Source organism: Lissotriton vulgaris, chromosome 2_1, assembly GCF_964263255.1.
Source record: "Lissotriton vulgaris chromosome 2_1, aLisVul1.2, whole genome shotgun sequence".
NCBI classification, from domain to species: domain Eukaryota; kingdom Metazoa; phylum Chordata; class Amphibia; order Caudata; family Salamandridae; genus Lissotriton; species Lissotriton vulgaris.
Window position 1 is genome coordinate 745,780,231 of NC_141687.1, and position 21,460 is coordinate 745,801,690.

General features: G+C 46.2%; 1 protein-coding gene across 8 annotated transcripts in view; it reads right to left on the reverse strand.

Moving 5' to 3' along the window:
- Positions 1-484: 484 nt before the first annotated feature.
- Positions 485-21,460, reverse strand: part of PLEKHA7 (pleckstrin homology domain containing A7) — a 1,124,460-nt gene continuing 1,103,484 nt past the window's right edge. For all 8 annotated transcript variants that reach the window (XM_086956043.1, XM_086956041.1, XM_086956042.1 and 5 more), the window contains one exon: positions 485-3,685. In XM_086956043.1, the coding sequence (XP_086812169.1) occupies positions 3,663-3,685 (23 nt within the window). In that variant the 3' untranslated portion in view covers positions 485-3,662. The remainder of the gene's footprint in view (positions 3,686-21,460) is intronic.

Sequence of the window (21,460 nt, forward strand, 5' to 3'; positions counted from 1 at the left end):
AGCAACAGAAAGTGATTTGTCAGCCAGTGTGGTGGGTTGCACTTTTGAGCCGAGGCAAAGTACCAGACATGGAGGAAACAATGGGATGAAACACTAACGCATTAAGGAAGTGAAGCAGCAGGAGCTACTTTGTCGGGCAATACAGGTTGCGGTAGCTCTTTTTCAATACTAGCTAGAGAATGATAATATGATTATTGCACTGTGGTATGGGCAATAACAGCTGTTACTTACCCACTACCTGTTTATGATTTCTTTCCGGTGACTTGAGCAAATAACTGTGGTAATATGTATCCAGTATATCACTTTAATATATATTTAATAAGTCACAGTTCGAAATATAAATGAAATCTGTTTTTACAGCCTTAGTATGATTAATCGTGGCATTGCCACGCCTATTTTCGCTCAGATCTACTTAAAGACACTGTCCCATCCATTGTTTATAGTTCAATAAACGTTTTTAAAAAAGGGACTAGTCAGGCAAAGCACAAGTTAATGAAATATTTTAATCTGTACATACAGAATACCAATCTTTCAAATGGTTACATCGTATTTAAATTAACATCTCTTTGCAAAATATTAATTACAATTTTTCAAAATATTTTATAAAGGCAAAAATAAAATTCTTTTATTTTGGCAAAAACGTTATGAAATTGACACTGGCAGTGTTGAGTTAGTTAAAAATAGACTGCATTTTCTAAATATATATATGTATATATTTTAAAGAATGTTTTATCCAAATATAGACAAAATACAATATGAATTTTCAGCTCAAACCTTTCTTAAGTGTTATCCTTCATTTAAACTATTGTTGATGCACCAAAAAGAAAAATCAACATTTCACAAAACACTGCAACATATTAGCATTTCACTCTACATCTAGGGCTGTAATCTCAAAAAAAGACATTACTGTACATGCCATTATTGATGTTAGCAGTGCCTGACTTTAATAAATTGGAAATAACTTTCAAATAGCAGCGCAGCAGAACTGTTAAGCTAGACAAACCAAGATTTAGCCCAACTCTGCTCTGTATACCTTGCAAGCACTAGATCTGTATTTATTGAAAGCACCTAGAAGCAGACTATTTGGCTTGCAGTGGTATACAGACCAAGGGATTCATTCGGTGTTAAATGTGAAAGGCAGATTGCAGGACATGCTTAAAGTGCATATCTCTAACATTCTCAAAATTAACAGCTCTCTTTTAGGGGTGGGCACACAGTACAGGTGCAAGGCATGGACATGAATGAAAAACTAGTTTCCACTCTCCTACATGTAGCACAGCCAATATAAAAAGACCAGTGTAACACAGTTTGCGGGTTACTATATCTATTGTGCCTTAAGAATGGAACTATTTAAGTAACTTTCTTTAGAGCCACTTTTTTCAAAACATTGTATAATGTGTCATTTGTTTTAGTCAGTGTAAATGGCCACTTGCTTTATTTTAACATGCATCTATAATTTCCTAGAAAACTATTTTTGACCAAATACCGCATTACCCCTATTCATTTATCAACTATATCAAGCCCAATACTTTTAATATGTTATGCATTATTGCTGCATATAAATCCAAGAAAGCTGCAATGCCTTTGTTCTATTACTGCCTTTCTGCAGTATTTAAAAAGGAAACAGCCAGCTCATGTGAGCGAGTGATGGGGGCTTTAGCAAGCATCAGAATGAATTGTTCATTTACTCTGTGCAGGAACACAAATGCATGAAAGAGGATCTAAGAGGAGAAACAGAGCAGTCATCCTTCCAAAACCATATCTTCTTTCCCACAAAGAGGTTGTATTTGCATAGGAACCCTTGAATCCACATAATGCAGAGATGTCATAGGCAATCGTACCTTGCAGGTTTTTGAAGGTATTACTGATATGGTGACCATCGGAGTATACGTGGCAGGTTGTAATCACCTGAGGCAATCTGTCCCGACACACATTAGGGGCCACAATGTACTGTGTCATTTTAAACAAAATAAACACCTGATGAATTGTACTTTACTCATCATTGTTGCCCGATCCTTGAAAGGGAGTTTTGAAAACGTAATAATCTTGTCAGCAATGTGTAATACCTCAGAAGCGTGCGAGTAGAGGTAAATCCTAGTTGGAAAGGAAGGAAAAAGTGTTCTTGGACAATTTGATGTCTAGAGTTCATAACAATTGAAATGTTTCTCACCCATGTTTCTACTGCTACGTGTCTTCGAGATATATTTTAGGGAACATTTTAACATATGTGTTTTTGTAGAAGTAGGCTGGTGTTAGCAGAATACCAGCAAGGCAGGAGCCATTTAAAACCCCAGAGTAAATTTAACATGTTCAATTCCTGTGTGCATTGAAAGATCAGGAGGTAAAGGAATAACGAGAATCATTTTCTTCAACCAACAGAACACCTGTCTGGCTCCTCCTGAATATGTGCCACTTAACCCGTGACCAACCTTTACATCTTTCCATAATACACTATTGTAGCACTTGTTGTGCTTTATTGTAAACATCCTTATGCAGTTTAGTGCACGTTTTCTACCATATATTTTGTGATAGTTTGTTTTACATATAGAACATTTACTCTATCTTCCACAGCAAATCATCTGTGTTATACAATTACAGTGTACTTTGGATTTAAAGAGCGCTCTGCAAATAAAAAGCAATGCTTCTAGATGGTTAATGAAAGTATGAAAAGCTATTTTATCGTTGCATGATGTTACCCTTATGAAATGCATATGTATGAATGGAAAAAAGAAACAGTGACATAGACAAACATTCATATATATGATGTTTGCTTATTCTTACTGATAACAACAGTGCTATCAAAATCCACAGGAATTACACAAATACAGTGAACTGTATCGTTCCAGTTTCTCAACCATTAAGAACTGTATAATTAAAATTTTAAAACCAATATAAAGGACAATGGTTCACAACATGGAGCATAGTATCATCTTGAGGTTCTGGTGAAAAGTACCTATGTCTTGCCTTCATCTTTGCGATTTGTCACCAAATAACCTCTATGGTGTTTTTGAACTGTGATACTTATAAAGTATATATTTGTGTTGCATTCCTATTGGTACAAAATATATGATTCAGAGGAGTGACGTCATATATTTGATATCCCTTGCTTTACAGATTTTGAAAAAACTGTGTTTGTGCCAGCCACATAAAATCTATTATCAAATGTATATGTACAGATTTCAAAACACTAGTCCCTATTTTAAGAGCTTCTGCACTGTTGTATAAAAAAACTGTGAAAGAATGTGATGTAGGATATACCTCGTCACTCACTATTATATAAATATATGTACATAAAGCAACTTGCATGAATAAGACCTACCTGAAAATGTTGTAATGCCAAATATTTTACTGAAACTAGTCTTTAGATACCAAACAAATAACCTAAACTACTCTCTCTTTTAAAAATGCAATGTCAGTATTTTACATGATGTAATAAAAGTGCATCTGCATATATAAAAGTCAAAACTAAAATAAGTGTCAAAATCTTCAATAATAATAATGCACATGAAATGAATTATATCAGTGTAGAAAATCCGGTCTTTTCTTGCATCCTTGTTGTAGTCACGTGTGAAAATCTGCTGATAATTGAAAATAGCTAGTAAAAAGCTGGTTAGGCGAGTTCTTCTACAAGAGCGAAAAGCTGATGTCGTGTTGGCTGGAAATCAGTGTTCGTACACAGCTTTGGCTGAGAATTAAAAAAAGAACAGAAAACAAGTATCACTAAACCAATGCAATCCAATCCCAAAAAACAGTGCATAGGACAACACTTTCATGTGTTAGTTACCCAGGACAAACTTAAGGTAGACAGAGCATTCAAACAAATAGGAATGATTACATAGAGCAGTGATGGAAGAGTTTTTCCCCCAGTTCCTATCTTACGGAGACATTAACAAACAAAAAGCCTGGTTGTACAGTTAATGTTCTCCAACTTGACCAGTATCTTTTTTAGGGGTGCACGGAGGGCACTATCTGCAAAACCACACTGAGTCATGCAAATGTCCAGAAAGAGGGTGTTTTGACCCCAGTACGTTATTGTGTGCCCATCCGGGAATCAAAATTCTGTAAATAACGATTTCCACTTTAGCGCCAGATCTCCATATTCTACAGCAGGTGGAAGTTTAAGGAACAAGAAAGTCTTTGGATCTACAGACACAGTATTAGACCCACAAGATGAATTACAATTCATTTTATTATTTATTTTTGTAGCTAAAAACACATTTTATTATTTGATTATTTTTTGCTATTAAATATTCGACTGTAAAATGAGGAGGTACTTGACTTAACCAATTGTTTATGTATATGGGTACTTCGAGAGCTATGGGTATTTAGAGTGAATTGTAAAATGCTTTACTGCTAGGAGTTTTGAATAACTGAAACAATTAATTAACATGCGGGGAGAGACATTACCCCAACTCTAGCTAAGGTGATCCCAACAGTCAGGTCTCACCACACATCTCTTCTATCGGTCACTGTTGCATAACCAAGAATTCCATACGGAATTCGGTTCCACCTGACTCTTAAACACGTCCTAAATGTTCTAGCTCAAAAGTAGCACGTTCTTAAATCTATGTATCGAATTTCTTTTTGAGCTGGTTTATAACGAAATATCAATGTAAAAATGACCTGTAAGACCGATATAATTGCCCATCGAACCAGTGCGTGCAAATGGGAGTTCAACCTGTCAGAGGTGGCCATTTCGTCCTGTAATCAGTTAGGGTAATGGAAAGGGGCGACCAATCGGTCCCCCCGAACGTATGGCAGAGTACCACGATCCCCCCGGGAAGCCATCTTGGGCGGGAGGCGAGTCTCGGCTGGTATGCCCGAAGCGGCGTAGCCGGGGCGCGCCTTTTCCCGCCCTCGAGTGGGTTGGCCTAGACACTAACGAGGCTGGCCACGCCCTTGGGGCAGGCAGGGGCGGGTTTACGCCCGCCCTGAAGACGGATAAAAGGAGAAACAAGACCAGAAGGCATCCTCTTGTTCCTGTGCTCTGAAGCTGCACCTCCTCGCTGCACGTGAGCTCGAGACGGAACGAAGAGCCAATTTTGAGCGTTGTAATCGTTCTTGTTTGTTTTTCAGATACTGTTGGAGAATGCCGAGGAAGGCGGGAAAGCGAATGACTACCGACCAGATGCTGCGTGTTCTCATGAAAGAGGTGACCGACCTAAAGAGGCGAATGGATAAAGACGAGGAAGGGGGGCCGAAACGTCCTTTGGCGGGAGCAGCCCCGGAAGGAAAAGGCAAGAGGCCCAGGAGGGGAGCAGCTGGGGGAGACATCCCGAGTCCCAGTGTCCCGGTCGAAGCACTCACTCCCGTGCCGGAGGAAGGGAATCCGATTCCCGTTGTGGTCACCCCCGTGTCCGGGGAAGATATGCCGCCCGAGCTGGCGGCACAATTAGCAGCGTGGTTGGGTAAAGGTAGCGAGGGCGCCACGGCTGTCGACGCGCAGGTGTTGATGAAGCAACTGCGTGAAACTCGGGAAGCAGCGACGGTATCCACGCCGGCTGCGGCCGCAGTGAAGCCACGGGGGACGGTTTTAGTCGCAGAGACAGCGTCCGGTGCAGGTAAGCGGCCATTGCCGATTGCGAGGGAGGAGTCGGCACCCTCTCGAAGGGAGAAGTTGGGCCAGCATGTCCCTTTAGCTATTAAAGAAAAGATATGGGCAGGGGAGTATGTAAACATCTTCTCGTTGCTTACTGATCATTATGAGATGGAGCATGTTAAGGGTCAGAAGGACCTCATGCATCCGAGTGTTTGGCGCGCAAAGATGGCCGCCTTTAAGGTAAATGAAAACATTGGCAATTGGGGCAAGGCGTGGGGGGTTTTCACATCGATCTTGGGAGAACGAAGGCCCGAATTGCTACCCGAATTGCCGATTTATCAGTCACGAATCATGGGGTACTCTGTATCACACGAGGGTAATCATTGGTTCTGCTATGATAATATTTTCAGAAAAGCAAAAGAACATGATAAAAACTTAACTTGGGATTGTTATGATTCTGTGTCCTGGTCCAAAATGAAGGATACTGGTATGTTGAAATTGCCATTGGTAGGGAGTAACGTGGGCGAATCCTCCCGTCAGTATGCGGGGACGCCCTTTCGATCAGGTACGGGTACCGACAATCACTCGAGGCCTACCGGCAATGCAGGTAAAAAGGGGGTTTGTTGGAACTTTAACAGGGGCAAATGTACTAGGCCCCAGGGGTCGTGCAAATTTAGACACGAATGTAGTGGGTGTGGGCAATCATCCCATCCTGAGTCCACGTGCAGAGCCAAAACGGGTGATAACGGGGGTAGAGGAGGTGCCAAACAGGTCTAACATAGTCCGAGGGGCGCCTTTACCTACCCCGATTGATACCTTGGCAATGATTCCCTGGCTCAGCGAATACCCGGATCGTGCTTCCGCTGGGGTGGTGCGGAACGGGTTTTCATATGGTTTCCGCATCCCAGTGGGGGACTTTCAGGGTGTGGAAAAATGCAAAAATCAGATATCGGTCTTGCAGCATACGACCGTAGTACAGGAAAAGATCCGGAAGGAGGTTACTCGAGGTCGAGTCGCCGGTCCGTTTAGTGTACCCCCGGTTGCTAACTTTGTTTGTTCTCCTTTAGGGGTGGTCCCCAAGAAGGACCCGGGTGAGTTTCGGCTGATACATAATTTGTCAGCCCCACGTGGTCTTTCCGTAAACGAAGCGATAGACCCGGAAATGTGTTCGGTGCGGTACGCATCCTTCGATGAGGCCGTAGCCATTTTGAATCGCCTGGGGCCCGGTGCGCTGATGGCAAAATCTGATATCGAGTCAGCGTTCCGGTTGCTCCCGGTACATCCAGACGATCAGCGTCTCCTGGGATTCATGTTTCAGGGTCAATATTACATGGATAGGTGTATGCCGATGGGATGCTCTATATCTTGTGCCTATTTCGAGAAATTCAGTAGTTTCCTACAATGGGTCTTCACAAAGAAGACGGGTTTCCAACATGTGATGCATTATCTAGATGATTTTTTGTTCCTGGGGGCAGCCGGGGATCCGGAATGTGGGCAGGCTTTGGCCGCATTTTGTGTTTTAATGAATCAGTTTGGCGTGCCACTGGCACCAGGTAAGACTGTGGGTCCTTCGACTTGCCTCGAGTTTCTGGGGATCGAGTTAGACTCCGGAGAAGGTTGTTTCCGTTTACCAGGTGATAAAGTGTTAAAGTTCAGGGAATCCCTGCAAATGTGTAAGAGCGAATCTAAGGTTAAGCTGCATCAATTACAGCAGTTAGTGGGACAGTTGAATTTTGCCCTAAGAGTTATACCAATGGCCCGCCCTTTTTCCCGTTCGATCGCTCAAGCCATGGTCGGACTGAAGGAGGGCCATCATCGCACAAGGCTCTCGGCAGAGGTCCGCCAGGACATGCGCATTTGGTTGGCATTTCTGGCGGATTTCAATGGTCGAGTCGTCTGGAACAAACCGGCCGTGTCCTCTGAGGAGCTGGGGCTGTGGACAGATTCGGCTGGGAGCATAGGTTTTGGTGCCATTTTCGGCACTCGATGGTCTGCACAAAAATGGCCGGCATGGTGGCATGACAGTGGACTGACAAGTAACATTGCTTTCCTGGAACTTTTCCCCATTTTGGTGGCCCTGAGAACGTGGCCCGAAGGGTTCAGAGATCACTCTGTGGTATTTTGGTCTGACAATATGACCGTGGTTGAGTGTATCAATAGCCAGGCAGCACGATGCAAATGGATTTTGAGACTGCTTAAAGAAATCGTATTACTGTGTATGCAATTGAATGTGCTATTCAAAGCAAGACACGTCCCGGGGGTAATGAACCAGGCGGCTGATGCCCTTTCTCGTTTTCGTATGCAGGCCTTCTGGGGTTTTCTTCCCACAGCGGACCCGGAGCCGGCACCCTTTCCCGAAGCTCTCTGGTCTCTCGGTGCCCCGAACTTCGTAACCTCGTGGGAGAGAGTTTAGCACCCAGGACGAGGAAGGCATATGAAGGGGCGTTCCGGTCCTATTTAGCCTTTTTGGGGACTGCTAGTGAGGAGCTTTGGGGCCAGGAGGAATGGGTAGTGAACTTTCTGATGTCTTTACATCTGTCAGGGAAATCGGTGGCCACGGCCCAGAGGCATCGGGCTGCCATTTCCTTTGTTGCAAGGGCTCATGGGATCCAGGACCCGACAGCGTCTTTCGTTGTGCAAAAAGCGCTACGTGGGTGGCAACGCCTTGAGGGTCGCAGAGTAGATGAGAGGCGCCCGATAGGTTTGGATAGGTTGGCCCAGTTATTGTCCAGACTCCCTACAACATGTTCATCTCACTTTGAGACAGTGTTATTCCGAGCCGCTTTTACGCTGGCGTTTCATGGGGCTATGCGGGTAAGCGAATTAGTGGCGAGGAACAAGCAGGATGTTACGGGAGGGCTGTGCGCAGAGCACGTTCAAATCAGAGGGGAGACAATGACTGTCTCGTTTGTAAGGTCCAAGACCGATCAGAGCGGGATGGGTGACTGCATAATTATACGCAGGATTCCCGGGTCGACCATGTGCCCAGTGAAGTGTTTAGAGGATTATTTAACACGAAGGGTGGCATCATGGGGGGGGACCTTGTTGAGACACGCGGACGCCACCCCACTGACAAGGTTTCAGTTTCAGCGGGTGCTTGCGATGTCGATTACAGCTGCGGGCTTGAACCCGGGCGAGTTTGGGACCCATTCCTTTCGGATAGGGGCTGCTACAGAGGCTACAGCCAGGGGTCTGAATGTAGAACAAGTTAAACGTGTGGGGCGTTGGTCCTCCAATTGTTATAAAAGGTATGTGCGTTTGCACATGTTGTGAAGCTGTAATGATGTACTCACGCTTCTTGTTTTGTTTGGTTTTCAGTTACGCAAGCCTACGAGGCGGGGCGGACTATGCAGTCGACCCAACACCGGGACAGCGGTCAGACATCACCGGCTGTGAAAAAGGAGGTGTGGGTCGTGGGCCACTCATACGTGAGGCGTGCCGCGGACGTATTCAAGGCAGGTGACATGGTGCACGTGGCTGGGGAATACGGGTACAGTGTGTCCTTCTACGGAAAGGGCGGTCTCTGTATTGACCAGTTTCAATCATTTTTCGAGGGTTTGCTAGGGCGGACGAGGTCACCGCCGTCTGTAGTCATAGTACATCTTGGGGGCAATGATTTGGTCACCACTGGTAGACGACTTCTCCTGGAGGCGATGCTTTCCACTGTAAGTTGGTTAGCGAGGAGAGTTCCAGGGTGCACAATTGCGTGGTCCCATATGATCCCACGAAAAGTGTGGCGGGGGGCTATTTCTGTTTCTGCTTTAAATCACTCTGTGAGAAAAATTAATAACAAAGTGAGTAGGTTGTTCCGGTCCAATGCACTGCAGTCTATTTCGCATGGGTGTATTAATGATGACAGTATGTATTTGGGGGACGGTGTTCATTTGTCTCGGGTGGGGAATGAGTTACTCATAGGAGACTTCATAGCTTGGCTAAAGACGTTAAAACATGACCTTTAGATAGGAGTTTGGTGGGGGGTCCGGATAGCCGGTCAACTATCCGGACCTGTGGCGGTAAGGTCATGATCGGTGAGCACTAATTGGAAGATCCCTATGAGTGGGCGTTACCCATTACGGATGGGGGCGCTCGGGGGAGGTGGCCATTGGCCCCTCAACGGGGAGGCGGTCCCTTCTAAGGATGGGTCGCCGAAAGGAAAGGGAAGGCGGTCAAGGCCCCTTCATGGGTAGGAGGGGTTACAGCCCCCTCCTGGTGAATTTCCCGGGGCCAGGACGTCTGCGACGGCAGATGTGGTAAGTTGTGTAGGGTGTGGGGGGGGGTCTACGCTACCTTCTAGATACCTCACACGAGCCTCGTACGACCTTTAAGTGGCGTCGAGTTTTACTGGGGCCCCCGTCAAGTCAAGGGAAATTGGTAGTTGCACTTGAGGTATGCCTCCGTGCCGCCCCTCACAAGGGAGGGGGATATGTCTGGGTTAGGGATCTTGACACCAGTTACGACCTTGCCGTTGGCCCTTAAACGTTAGGATGTACAATTTCAAAATTTCAAGTAAATGTTTTGTAGGATGTTAGTTCGGCTAGGAGAACCTTTGTATTAGAGGATATGTTAAGGTTAGCCAAACATCGCAATGTGGTAATGAAATTGTACATAATATGAAACTGTTAATTTTAATGTTTTAATTTTGTTTCATATTTTTAATAAATACGGCCGGGAAGGGTAACTCCCTTCCCGACTTCCAAAAGTTCAAGAACGGTTTCCGGTTTCCCATCCTTGGGGAGTGTGTTGAGAGGGGGTGGCGGGTATCTCAGCCATATGGAAAGGGGCGACCAATCGGTCCCCCCGAACGTATGGCAGAGTACCACGATCCCCCCGGGAAGCCATCTTGGGCGGGAGGCGAGTCTCGGCTGGTATGCCCGAAGCGGCGTAGCCGGGGCGCGCCTTTTCCCGCCCTCGAGTGGGTTGGCCTAGACACTAACGCGGCTGGCCACGCCCTTGGGGCAGGCAGGGGCGGGTTTACGCCCGCCCTGAAGACGGATAAAAGGAGAAACAAGACCAGAAGGCATCCTCTTGTTCCTGTGCTCTGAAGCTGCACCTCCTCGCTGCACGTGAGCTCGAGACGGAACGAAGAGCCAATTTTGACCCACCCACCAGCCCCTGAAGACAGCGAGTGGTTTTAATAAAGTTTGATGTATAACTGTGATTTTCGTTTACAGGTTGTGGTATTATCGTGAAGATTTTGAGTATGCAATAAAGAATGGTCGATTTGTGTTATATTTTGCAAATAAAGTAATTCTGCCTTAGTGTTCATCAGTACGCATGCGTTTGAATAAAGTTGTTGTTGCTACTGTTGGTTAGATGTAGTCATTTAGTATTTAGTTAGCATTGTCGTATTTATTTTGGTCGGGCGGTAAGGTCATGATCGGTGAGCACTAATTGGAAGATCCCTATGAGTGGGCGTTATCCATTACGGATGGGGGCGCTCGGGGGAGGTGGCCATTGGCCCCTCAACGGGGAGGCGGTCCCTTCTAAGGATGGGTCGCCGAAAGGAAAGGGAAGGCGGTCAAGGCCCCTTCATGGGTAGGAGGGGTTACAGCCCCCTCCTGGTGAATTTCCCGGGGCCAGGACGTCTGCGACGGCAGATGTGGTAAGTTGTGTGGGGTGTGGGGGGGGGTCTACGCTACCTTCTAGATACCTCACACGAGCCTCGTACGACCTTTAAGTGGCGTCGAGTTTTACTGGGGCCCCCGTCAAGTCAAGGGAAATTGGTAGTTGCACTTGAGGTATGCCTCCGTGCCGCCCCTCACAAGGGAGGGGGATATGTCTGGGTTAGGGATCTTGACACCGGTTACGACCTTGCCGTTGGCCCTTAAACGTTAGGATGTACAATTTCAAAATTTCAAGTAAATGTTTTGTAGGATGTTAGTTCGGCTAGGAGAACCTTTGTATTAGAGGATATGTTAAGGTTAGCCAAACATCGCAATGTGGTAATGAAATTGTACATAATATGAAACTGTTAATTTTAATGTTTTAATTTTGTTTCATATTTTTAATAAATACGGCCGGGAAGGGTAACTCCCTTCCCGACTTCCAAAAGTTCAAGAACGGTTTCCGGTGTCCCATCCTTGGGGAGTGTGTTGAGAGGGGGTGGCGGGTATCTCAGCCATATGGTTTTCTTATGGCATGACAATCTCTGTATCACCCTCTATATTTCTAGCTTAATTGAAATGGTTTATTGCTATACATTAAAAAAATGAATACCATCCTGTTTTTGTAGTAATGATTCTGTGGCTCTTCTTGCCTAATAAACGCGTAGTGTGACAAGCAGAGTAAGTGCATTCTTATTTTATAGGGATCATCATGGCGGGACACTGAAAAATGCTCAGAAATGAAACTCACAAAACTGCCTGGTTTAGTCAAAAGGATAAAAAGGGCACATTTAGAAATCCCGCTGCTAACCGCCTTTCAACAGATATACAGGAAAAAACATGCCACCAATACCTAAAGAATCTTGTTGGATTAGATCCCCATAAATCATACCAAATAAAATAACTTCCGTTTGAGAAAACAGATGTTTGCAGAACACACAATGTGCAATTTGCACAGTAAAAACAAATGTACTACCTTGGACACGATTATGTGTATGGCCGACTTCAATGTGGAGTTCCCAGCTGCCAGACTTACGATTACTAGCTCGAATCGCCACATGGAATTCCAGCAATTGCGATTTAAACTCCTTGGAATGGAGAATAAGTATATGTACTAGACTTACCAGGCAGAATTATACCTAATATTTCCTATTACGAGGGGTTTAATGCACACATTTAATGCCTGCTCTGATAAAACGGGAAATTAATGTGGAGGGGGCTAGTGTGAGGCAGGGCGAAGAGAGCAGGATCGGCATGGTGGGTGAGGGAAGCAGAAGAAGCCACATGGAAGGAGTGAGCATTTCATGCTCCTGCTTTACAGTAGAAGGAGGTTGGTAGGCCCGTGGCCGACATCTGGCAGCCAATATTAAAGCAATTTCACTTGTGTTTTTTTCCAGTGGGTAAAATTGGGTCAATCAATCAATCAATCAGAGTACTTGTGAAGCGCGCTACTTACCTGTGAGGGTCTCAAGGCGCTGAGGGGAGGGGGTAGGTGGGGTGCTGCTACTGGTCGAAGAGCCAGGTCTTGAGAAGTCTTCTGAAGGCAAGTAGGTCTTGGGTCTGCCGTATGTGGGTTGGGAGGGTGTTCCATGTCTTGGCGGCGAGGTAGGAGAAGGATCTGCCGCCGGAGGTCGTAAGTTGGATGCGGGGGACTGCGGCGAGGGCGAGGGCGAGGCTGGCAGAGCAGAGCTGGCGGGTGGCGGTGTGGAAGCTGAGTCTGCTGTTCAGGTAGGCTGGTCCAGCGTTGTGGAGTGCTTTGTGCGCGTGGCTGAGGAGCTTGAAGGTGATCCTCTTGTCGACGGGGAGCCAGTGTAGGTCTCTCAGGTGGGGGGTGATGTGGCTGCGGCGGGGGACGTTGACGATCAGTCGGGCGAAGGCGTTTTGGATGTGTTTTAGTCGTCGCAGGTGTTTGGCTGGGATTCCTGCGTAAAGTGCGTTGCTGTAGTCAAGTCTGCTGCTGACGAGGGCCTGTGTCACCGTTCTTCTTGTTTTGGTCGGGATCCACTTGTAGATCCTGCGGAGCATGCGGAGGGGGTTGTAGCAGGAGGAGGAGATGGTGTTGACCTGTTTAGACATGGAGAGGGAGGAGTCGAGGGTGAATCCTAGGTTGCGTGCATGGTCGGTGGGTGTTGGTGCTGTTCCCATTGTGGTTGGCCACCAAGAGTCGTCCCAGGCTGAGGGGGTGGGTCCGAGGATGAGGACCTCCGTCTTGTCCGAGTTCAGCTTCAGACGGCAGCTCCTCATCCTGTCGGCAACGGCCTTCATTCCCCCGTGGAGGTTGGTTTTGGCAGTGTGTGGGTCCTTGGTGAGGGAGAGGATGAGCTGGGTGTCATCGGCGTAGGAGATGATGTTGAGGTTGTGATGGCGGGCCACTTGTGCGAGGGGGGCCATGTAGACGTTGAACAGCGTCGGGCTAAGGGATGAGCCCTAGGGGACGTCGCAGATGATGTCGGTGGCTTCGGATCGGAAGGGTGGGAGGTGGACTCTCTGGGTTCTGCCTGAGAAGAAGGACGTGGTCCAGTCTAGGGCCTTCTCTTGGATTCTGGCTTCTAGGAGGCGTGTCTTTAGAGTGCGATGGCAACCCATTTCGAAGGCGGCTGACAGGCCCAGGAGGATGAGGGCTGATGTTTCGCCGTTGTCTAGTTGGCGCCTGATGTAGTCTGTGGCGGCGTTGAGGGCTGTCTCGGTGCTGTGGTTGCGTCTGAATCCGGACTGGGACGGGTTCAAGATGTTGTTGTCTTCCAGGTGGCGGGCCGATTGCATGTTGACGATTCTCTCGATGACCTATACCGGGAACGGGAGCAGGGAGATGGTCCGGAAGTTCTTGAGGTCCTTGGGGTCCGCTTTGGGCTTCTTGTGGAAGGCTTTGATTTTGTCGTGCTTCCAGCTTTCTGGGAAAGTCTCTATTTCGAAGGAGATGTTTATGGCCTTCCGTAGATGGGGTACGATGGTTGCGTCTGCTTTGTTGAATACCTGGTATGGGCATGGGTCTGACGGAGATCCGTGTGGATGGAGTTCACGACCTTGCGTGTCTCGTCGTCATCAACGTTGGACCAGGAGGTCAGGCGGTTGGCGCTGGTGGTGTTCACAGGGGAGGTGGAGTCTGGCGTAGTCGGGTCGGTCGTGGTGTTGAAGCGGTCGTGGATGTCAGCGATCTTGCGGTGGAAGAAGATGGCTAGTGAGTCACACAGTTCTTGTGAGGGCGGGATGTCGTTGGCGCTGGGGTTGGAGAGTTCCTTTACAATATGAGAGGTTCATTGTTACTGCACCAGGAGAAACTGAAAGGTGGACCAGTCATGCTAAGTGTTAGAAATGGGATCTCTAGTTGGCACTGGCTTGCACTCTGTCCAAGGACTGACCCGTCCTTCTAGTCAGGATAAGGGAGTTACACACCCAGATAACCCCTGGTCACCCCCTTGTTAGCTTGGCATGAGCAGACAGGTTTAACTCAGGGGCAATGTATAAAGCATTTGTACAAAACACACACAGTAACACAATGAAAACACTACAAATTGACACCACACCAGTATAGAAAAATCTTTATCTAAATCAAACAAGACCAAAATGACAAAACTCCTACATAAACAATTCAAAATGTGATTTTTAAAAGGGTGGTGGCAAGCAGGCACTGCATCAATTTCTTCAGCCATGGTCCCACAATGCGCAGTTTCTTTTAGTCGCAGAGCAGGTCCTTCGTCGGAGTCGGTGCAGGGGTCTCGGACTTTGGAGACCGGTGCGTCAAACTTGGTGTGCAGCGTTTCTTCAGGCCGCTGACAGGCAGTGTTGGTTTCTTCGGCTGCACAGGCCATGCCTCGGGAGTTTCTCCTGGGGGTGCTGCGTCGTAAAATACAACCGCAAAAAGGGTGAAGCATTGATTCTGCAGGTTCCTTCAGTTCTTTGTTGTTCTTTGCAGCAGGAGCAACCTCCAAGGGTGGAGATCTGGATTTGGCACAAAGCATGTCAGAACTCACAAAAGAGGAGTTCAAGGATGCTGCATGTGAAGCTTTGTGTCCCTGAGACTTCTTAACATGAGCCAAGATCTACTTCAATCCCTTGGAGAATTGTATTAAGCCGAATACCACAGCAAGGCAAAAGTCCAGTCCTTTCTACTGGCCACAGACAGAAGCAGCAATTGCAGGACAAACCAACAAAGCAATACACAGCAAAGCGGCTGTACTCCTCCTGGCAGATCTTCAGCTCTTCTTCTTTGCAGGGTCCTCTTAGTCCAGAAGTAATCTAAAAATCTGGGATTTTAGGTCTAATAGAAAGGTCTATCTTGCTCAGTAAAGCTAGTTCTGTCCTCCTTGGTCCAGCCATACTACAGGAGGTGGAGGCAGCATTGTGCAGGCAGCCACAGCCTATTGAAGTGTTAGTGATAACTCCTCCCACCACTCTAGCCCAGGACAACCCATCAGCATATGCAGGGCACACCCCAGCTCCCTTTGTGTGAGTGTCAGGAGTGAATGCATAAACAAGCCCCTGCCAGTCTAAACCAGATGCTGATTCCACAGGTTGGCAGAGCACAAGATAAAAAAAACAAGAAAATGCCCATTTTCCACATGTGGCATTTTCAACCACAAAATTGAAAAACAACATTATCTTAAAGAAGTGTTATTAAATTCTGAGCTCAGGAAGCCCAAACTCCAAATCTCAAGCTGTTCTCAATTGAAAGTTACATTTGCCTATGGGAGAGCTAGTCCATGCAATAGTGAAAAACAAAATACACAGTATTTCACTATCAGGACATATAAAACACGCAAGTACATGTCCTACCTTTTGCATACACTGCAACCTGCCCATCTTGGTATCTTGGGCCTACCTTAGCGGTGCCCTGAATGTAAGAAGGTGAAGGTTAGTGGGAGTTAAAAAATGGCTGGTGCAGACACTGCAGTGGCAGGTCCTAGACACATTTGAAAGGCTACTTCTGTGGGTGGCACAATCAGTGCGGCAGGCTCATTAGTAGCATAAAGACAGGGGAAATCACACCAATCAATCAACCAGGCCTTGGCTGTGAGGTAGGAGAAGGACTTTTCTCCTGTTGTGAATTTGTAGGTGTGTGGGATGGAGGCCAGAGCAAGTTTGGCTGATCACAGGAGTCTTTTGGCTGCATGCGAAGCAGGGTCCAGTTTTACCATATAGTGCCTCAGCGATTGTTCCCCACACCTGAAGCATGAGAGTCCTGAATGTACCTCTTAGTCAATAGGTAAGGGTGCGCTAAATTGTCCATACTGCCTCAAGCATTCACCGAAATGGTAGGCCTTATGCCTATCTAAAAAGATTACAGCCATCTCTCCTGCAAAGGCCAGAAACCTCAGTTCACTGGTTTTATGATAAACACGTCACCAGGACCCTACTCTCCGCCACTGTCATCTGTGTGCACATCTTTCTGAACATCACGAAAATGTAGCAGTTACAGGATGAATCTTTCATCTAGAAGAACAAGATGGGGTAAGAGTAGGGCACTGTAACTGTAACTTTCCATACTTTCTCACCTGATGTTTATTTGCCTTTGAAACTATGACAGCCACATGCCTTAAAGCGACAATAACTTTTCTATGCGCTATGTACCATATGAGAAGCTTCCGCCTTAAAGCTTTCGAGAGGTGACACAAAGTGTTTTGATAAAATGTTACATTTTTTGTTATGTCTGCGATCAGGCACCTGCCAAAGTTAGATCTTGCGGTCAACGATTCCTCATTAAAAGAGAATAAAAGGGCTGCTCATCTGTACATTCATTGACCACCTCATGCAGTGTATTTTTTAAGCCAAAGCCAATGGTGTTTCCGTTAACCAATTTAGCTCTTTATCGAGCTTGTAATGCGTCATTGTACTTTTGATATTCATGTTCTCTCTCTCTCACACACAGGTAGGTCAAAGAGCTTTTTGCTTTTTCTCTTGGACTTGCCTCGGTGTAATGTCTGGGTGTGGTTGGTTGAGGACTTGCATGTGTAGCATTGCCCAGACCACCGTTCCTTGCAGACTGGTGTCTTGCCACGACAAAACACTCTCCTTTAAAATACACCCCATGAGCAGGCACTGAGCCAGGATTTATTGTACAACATCGACGTTTGAGGTTGCGGTTTTTAGATTTAATTAGTATAAATAGGGAAAGGGGAGTTGCAGCTTGTTGTCTCAGCTCTTGTGGGTTCTAGAAGGGTCCAGAACCCCTAGAAGTGTTCGTCAGTCCATGTCTGGTGACTGATATGGGTGGTTTAGTGCTGAAAGTATTAAAAATCTCTAGCTTCTGCAGACCCAAAGAATTAAATATTAACGGCTGATAGACAAAATAAATTGCTTTGTGGAAGTGTGCCCGGCTAGCTTCCCATATTTTTGCATTAACAAAATAAATGTTTCGAACTGCGTAGCAAAATAAAAGGAAGTACTTCGCTTTTGAAACTAGTTCCCTTCTCGGCTTCCTGCTTTCTCGGTCTAGGAGAAAAATAAATTATTCCTATTAACATTTCTCACAATGTACGAATTCATCTTCTCATTCGGTCAACCACAAGGAGGGGAAAACGTATTCATCCCAGGGATAGACTACACCCACCCAGAAAGCCTAATTAACTACCTCACCTCACCCCCTCTAGCATCACCTGCAGAGCAGAACGCAGTTTGCGACATAGAGGCAGCCTTACAACACCTGAGAGACTAGGGAATTAATGTAACATCAGCAGAGTCTCTAGCACCACAGAATGTTGTGTACCTCATTAACAACTAAGTCATAAGTCTCTCAGAAGGGGACCCATCCTCATTCATTCCAGCAACACCTCTAACTAGTGCTGTCCTCCTGACCGTGTTCCAGGTTTTAGGCATCGATATTAGACAGGAGCAGCGGGTAAGGCTGAAAATAGTCCTTGCCTACATCTCCCAGTTACATACAAGAACAGCCCTATAAATAAAGGTCAGCATGGCTACTTCATTACAAAATGTACTCAAGAACTTAACAGGGCAAGAGCAGGCATATAATTAAACACTGAAGGGAAGTGCACAAGCACTCAAAGAATTTAACACACCCCTGGCCACCTGAAGGCACCTTTGGCCGTGCTACACTGGACCATGCCACTACTTTCCTAGAGGCTAAGTACTCAGGAGGCAAGCTTTAAAAGTGCCAGGACACCCTAGTGTTGTGGCTTATCTTCCTAGAAAAACTGAGCCAATACCCCTACCCACAGCCCAGCCTACATATCATGTAAGTGGCATGTACCCCAATCTTGTTGCATCCTCAGACTTGGCTCCAACTTCAAATGACAGGACAACCGTTGGCTTCTCTGAAATTCCAGATGAGCCTCTCCCACCACCTCCCCAATGAACAATGACATAATGGATTAAATTCAAGCCTGCAATCTCTTAGTGGCCCCAGTCCAGTGGTAGAAGCTGTATTTCAAGGGATGCCAGGCCAAATAGATGTACAGTTCACTCTGAAGCTTACACCAGTACAAAATAGTGTTACACAACAGCACGAGGAAGATGAAGACTGTGACAACACCTCCCACATATCACAGACAAAAGCCCACAGCACACACTCTGGCTCCGGCACTTCCTTCACTGGTGAACAGCAACATCTTCCAAGCCAGAACTCCCACGAGCAGTTGCCACCAAGCACTGCCATCGAGCACTGCCATGTCCCAGCATGAGGATAGGACAACCACCCTAGACCACCTGATAACATCCCGGTGATTAAGGAGCTGCGAACAAGAATTCCCAGGTCTTTTGACCCCTCAGACTTAGGTCAATGGAGACACGCAGCTGAGTTAAGTAAGAGCATGGGTAGCATAATACATGAAGGCTTAGACAATGACTTGTATCAAAAGTTGCAGTCACCAGCCCCAAAGACAACACTGCAGTTGTCCAACACCGGTCAATGAAAATAGAGCGCATACAAGATACACTTAGTGAAATGCTCAGTAACATAGACATCCTATCAAACAGAAAAGAGGCAAGGACAGACACCTCACTAAAAGTGGCACTGCCGCAACACATCCCCAATACAAGAGAGGGTGTGGGAATGTCACAAAATAATGAGGCCACTGTCTCGAGGTATGCCCCTTGCAGCCACCACGACCACTTATGACAACTTCTCTGCTCAAGCCCAACAAGCACCATTTCAAACATCAACCCTAACAAACGCATGCTATGGACCCACCACCTGGGTCCACGCGTGCTTTCATAAACACCACACAGAGAGGGATCATCCAGACCAGGGTGAACAAAAACCTATGTAACAGAGAAGGACTGAGATAGAATGACTGGCGGTCGCTCTCCGGTCAGACAACAGCAGCTATTTTTCAAACGAAATTTCTTCCTTTCTAAGAGCCATATTGGGTGTTAACCATAAATTAGCATTAGCATACCTCCCACAAAGCAATGGCATCTGTGAACGCCTTAATGGCCTGCTTAAAAATAAAATGAGCAAGATAAGCGACACAGTTGGAAAACATTCTTTATTGCCTACTTATTGCCCTATTTTCACTCAGAAATTCCTGACCACCATCTAACGCCCCATCAGCTTGTCACTGGACAATCAATAAATATGTCAGTTCCATCAGCTAGACCTAAAACTGATACTGAAAGTTCTTCTTGAATTATAAAAGCTGAAATGTATGAGTATCTGTGTGAATTAACCTGCGCTCCGCAGTTCCTTTCTACTCAGATATCCAAGCGAACGGAGAAGGGCCCCATCGATCCTGAGCTCCCACCTATCCGTTCCAGTACACAAATCTTTGTCCAGAAGGCTGTTTGATGATGGAAAGATCCAAAGTTTGAAGGACATTTTAAAGTCACAGACTCTTCACCCACAGCTGCCCGCATCGCCAAAAGGAACGCATGGATCCAACGGAGCGACATCAAGGTCGACCCTGCACCACCTCAGCAGTAAATGATGAACAAGAGGAGGGCAGCTTGTTCCCATTGACTATCCATGAAGGAGAAGACGCTGATCGTTTGATGGTCTAAGGATTCAGCCGCTGCCACAACACCCTCAGCACAGAAGTGTCTTATGTGAAGTTATGTACCTGTATTTTGTTATTCTATATTATTGTCGGTGTGGCACTTCCAATGGTTCACTGTTATTTCTCATTGTGTTGATAAAAAGGCTTGTATTCTTCAAACTGTTAAAGCCGTCCGCACCACTAAGCACCCCATATCCCTTTCCTCTTTTCCTGCTAAAACAAGTACTGGGGGTAATGACCACGACGCAACAGGTTCCAATACCTCTACCAGTAACATCACTATGTACATAACTATGTACATCCCGTGTCCCCCTCTCCTTCCCCCGTTGAAAATTATACTGAATGTGACGCTACCCTGTCATCGTAGGGATGCCCCAGAGACTCTCTCCAAGACAATATGTGTTACAGTGAAATGGCCATAATTGAAGGACAGAAGAATCATGTTACTTCTGCTCATACATTCACCATGATGTAGGTGCAGACAGACTGATTTTCCCTAGGGAAGTACCACCACACCCTGCCAAGTGTCTTCTACACCTGTTCCTCTGTCGCATCCAAAGACAAGTCCAGATATTTAAGGCTGACATTTTTAACGTGGTAGTGAATGTCACAATATGGGACCAATCCCCATAACACACCAGGTTATCATTTATGCGGGCTGATGTTGAGGAGGAGATAAGGAAGATGTATAAAAGAGGACTTCTTAACCTGGACTTTAGGGCAGCTCTCACTAGGAAGCATGGATTCATAACAGTATCATCACCACCAGCAGTAAGCGATGAATCCATACCCCACGGCCACCCATGCCCATGCCAAAATAGGTATGTGCTATGCCTATTGTTGCAAATGTATGTTCTTGACAAATGGAGTGTCTCAGGCTACTTTGTGTGAGTGTAGCATCTTTAGGGCCACCTTGGGTAGACTCAGATTATGAAGATGGGATTGACTGGGAAGTTGAGGATGAATGCGAACAAATAAGGTCTCTGGAGGGTGGAAGGAACACTTGGGGTGGAGAAAAAATGTCTAAACCTAAAAAACTTTCAAACTGAACTCACCTCTTATCTGTTTCCTAGGAAATGGCACAGTGCATACTGGGCGCAACTCGGGGTGCAATAGCACCATTTTCAATATGGATATGCAATATGGCAACTCCAGCCTAATGGACTTCTAATGGGCTTGTGGAAAATGTCTCTATCTCCAACTGCCTCCTCAATGGAATTGACTGTGTACTCTGGTGACCATGCATGGTCGTTTCAGCTCCCAATATCTCCCACCTCCATGCCCATCCAATAACAGGCTCTGTCACCTTGATCCACTGACATTGACATTATGCTGAGTACTTCGCCAACACAGCCTTTGATGACGGTATT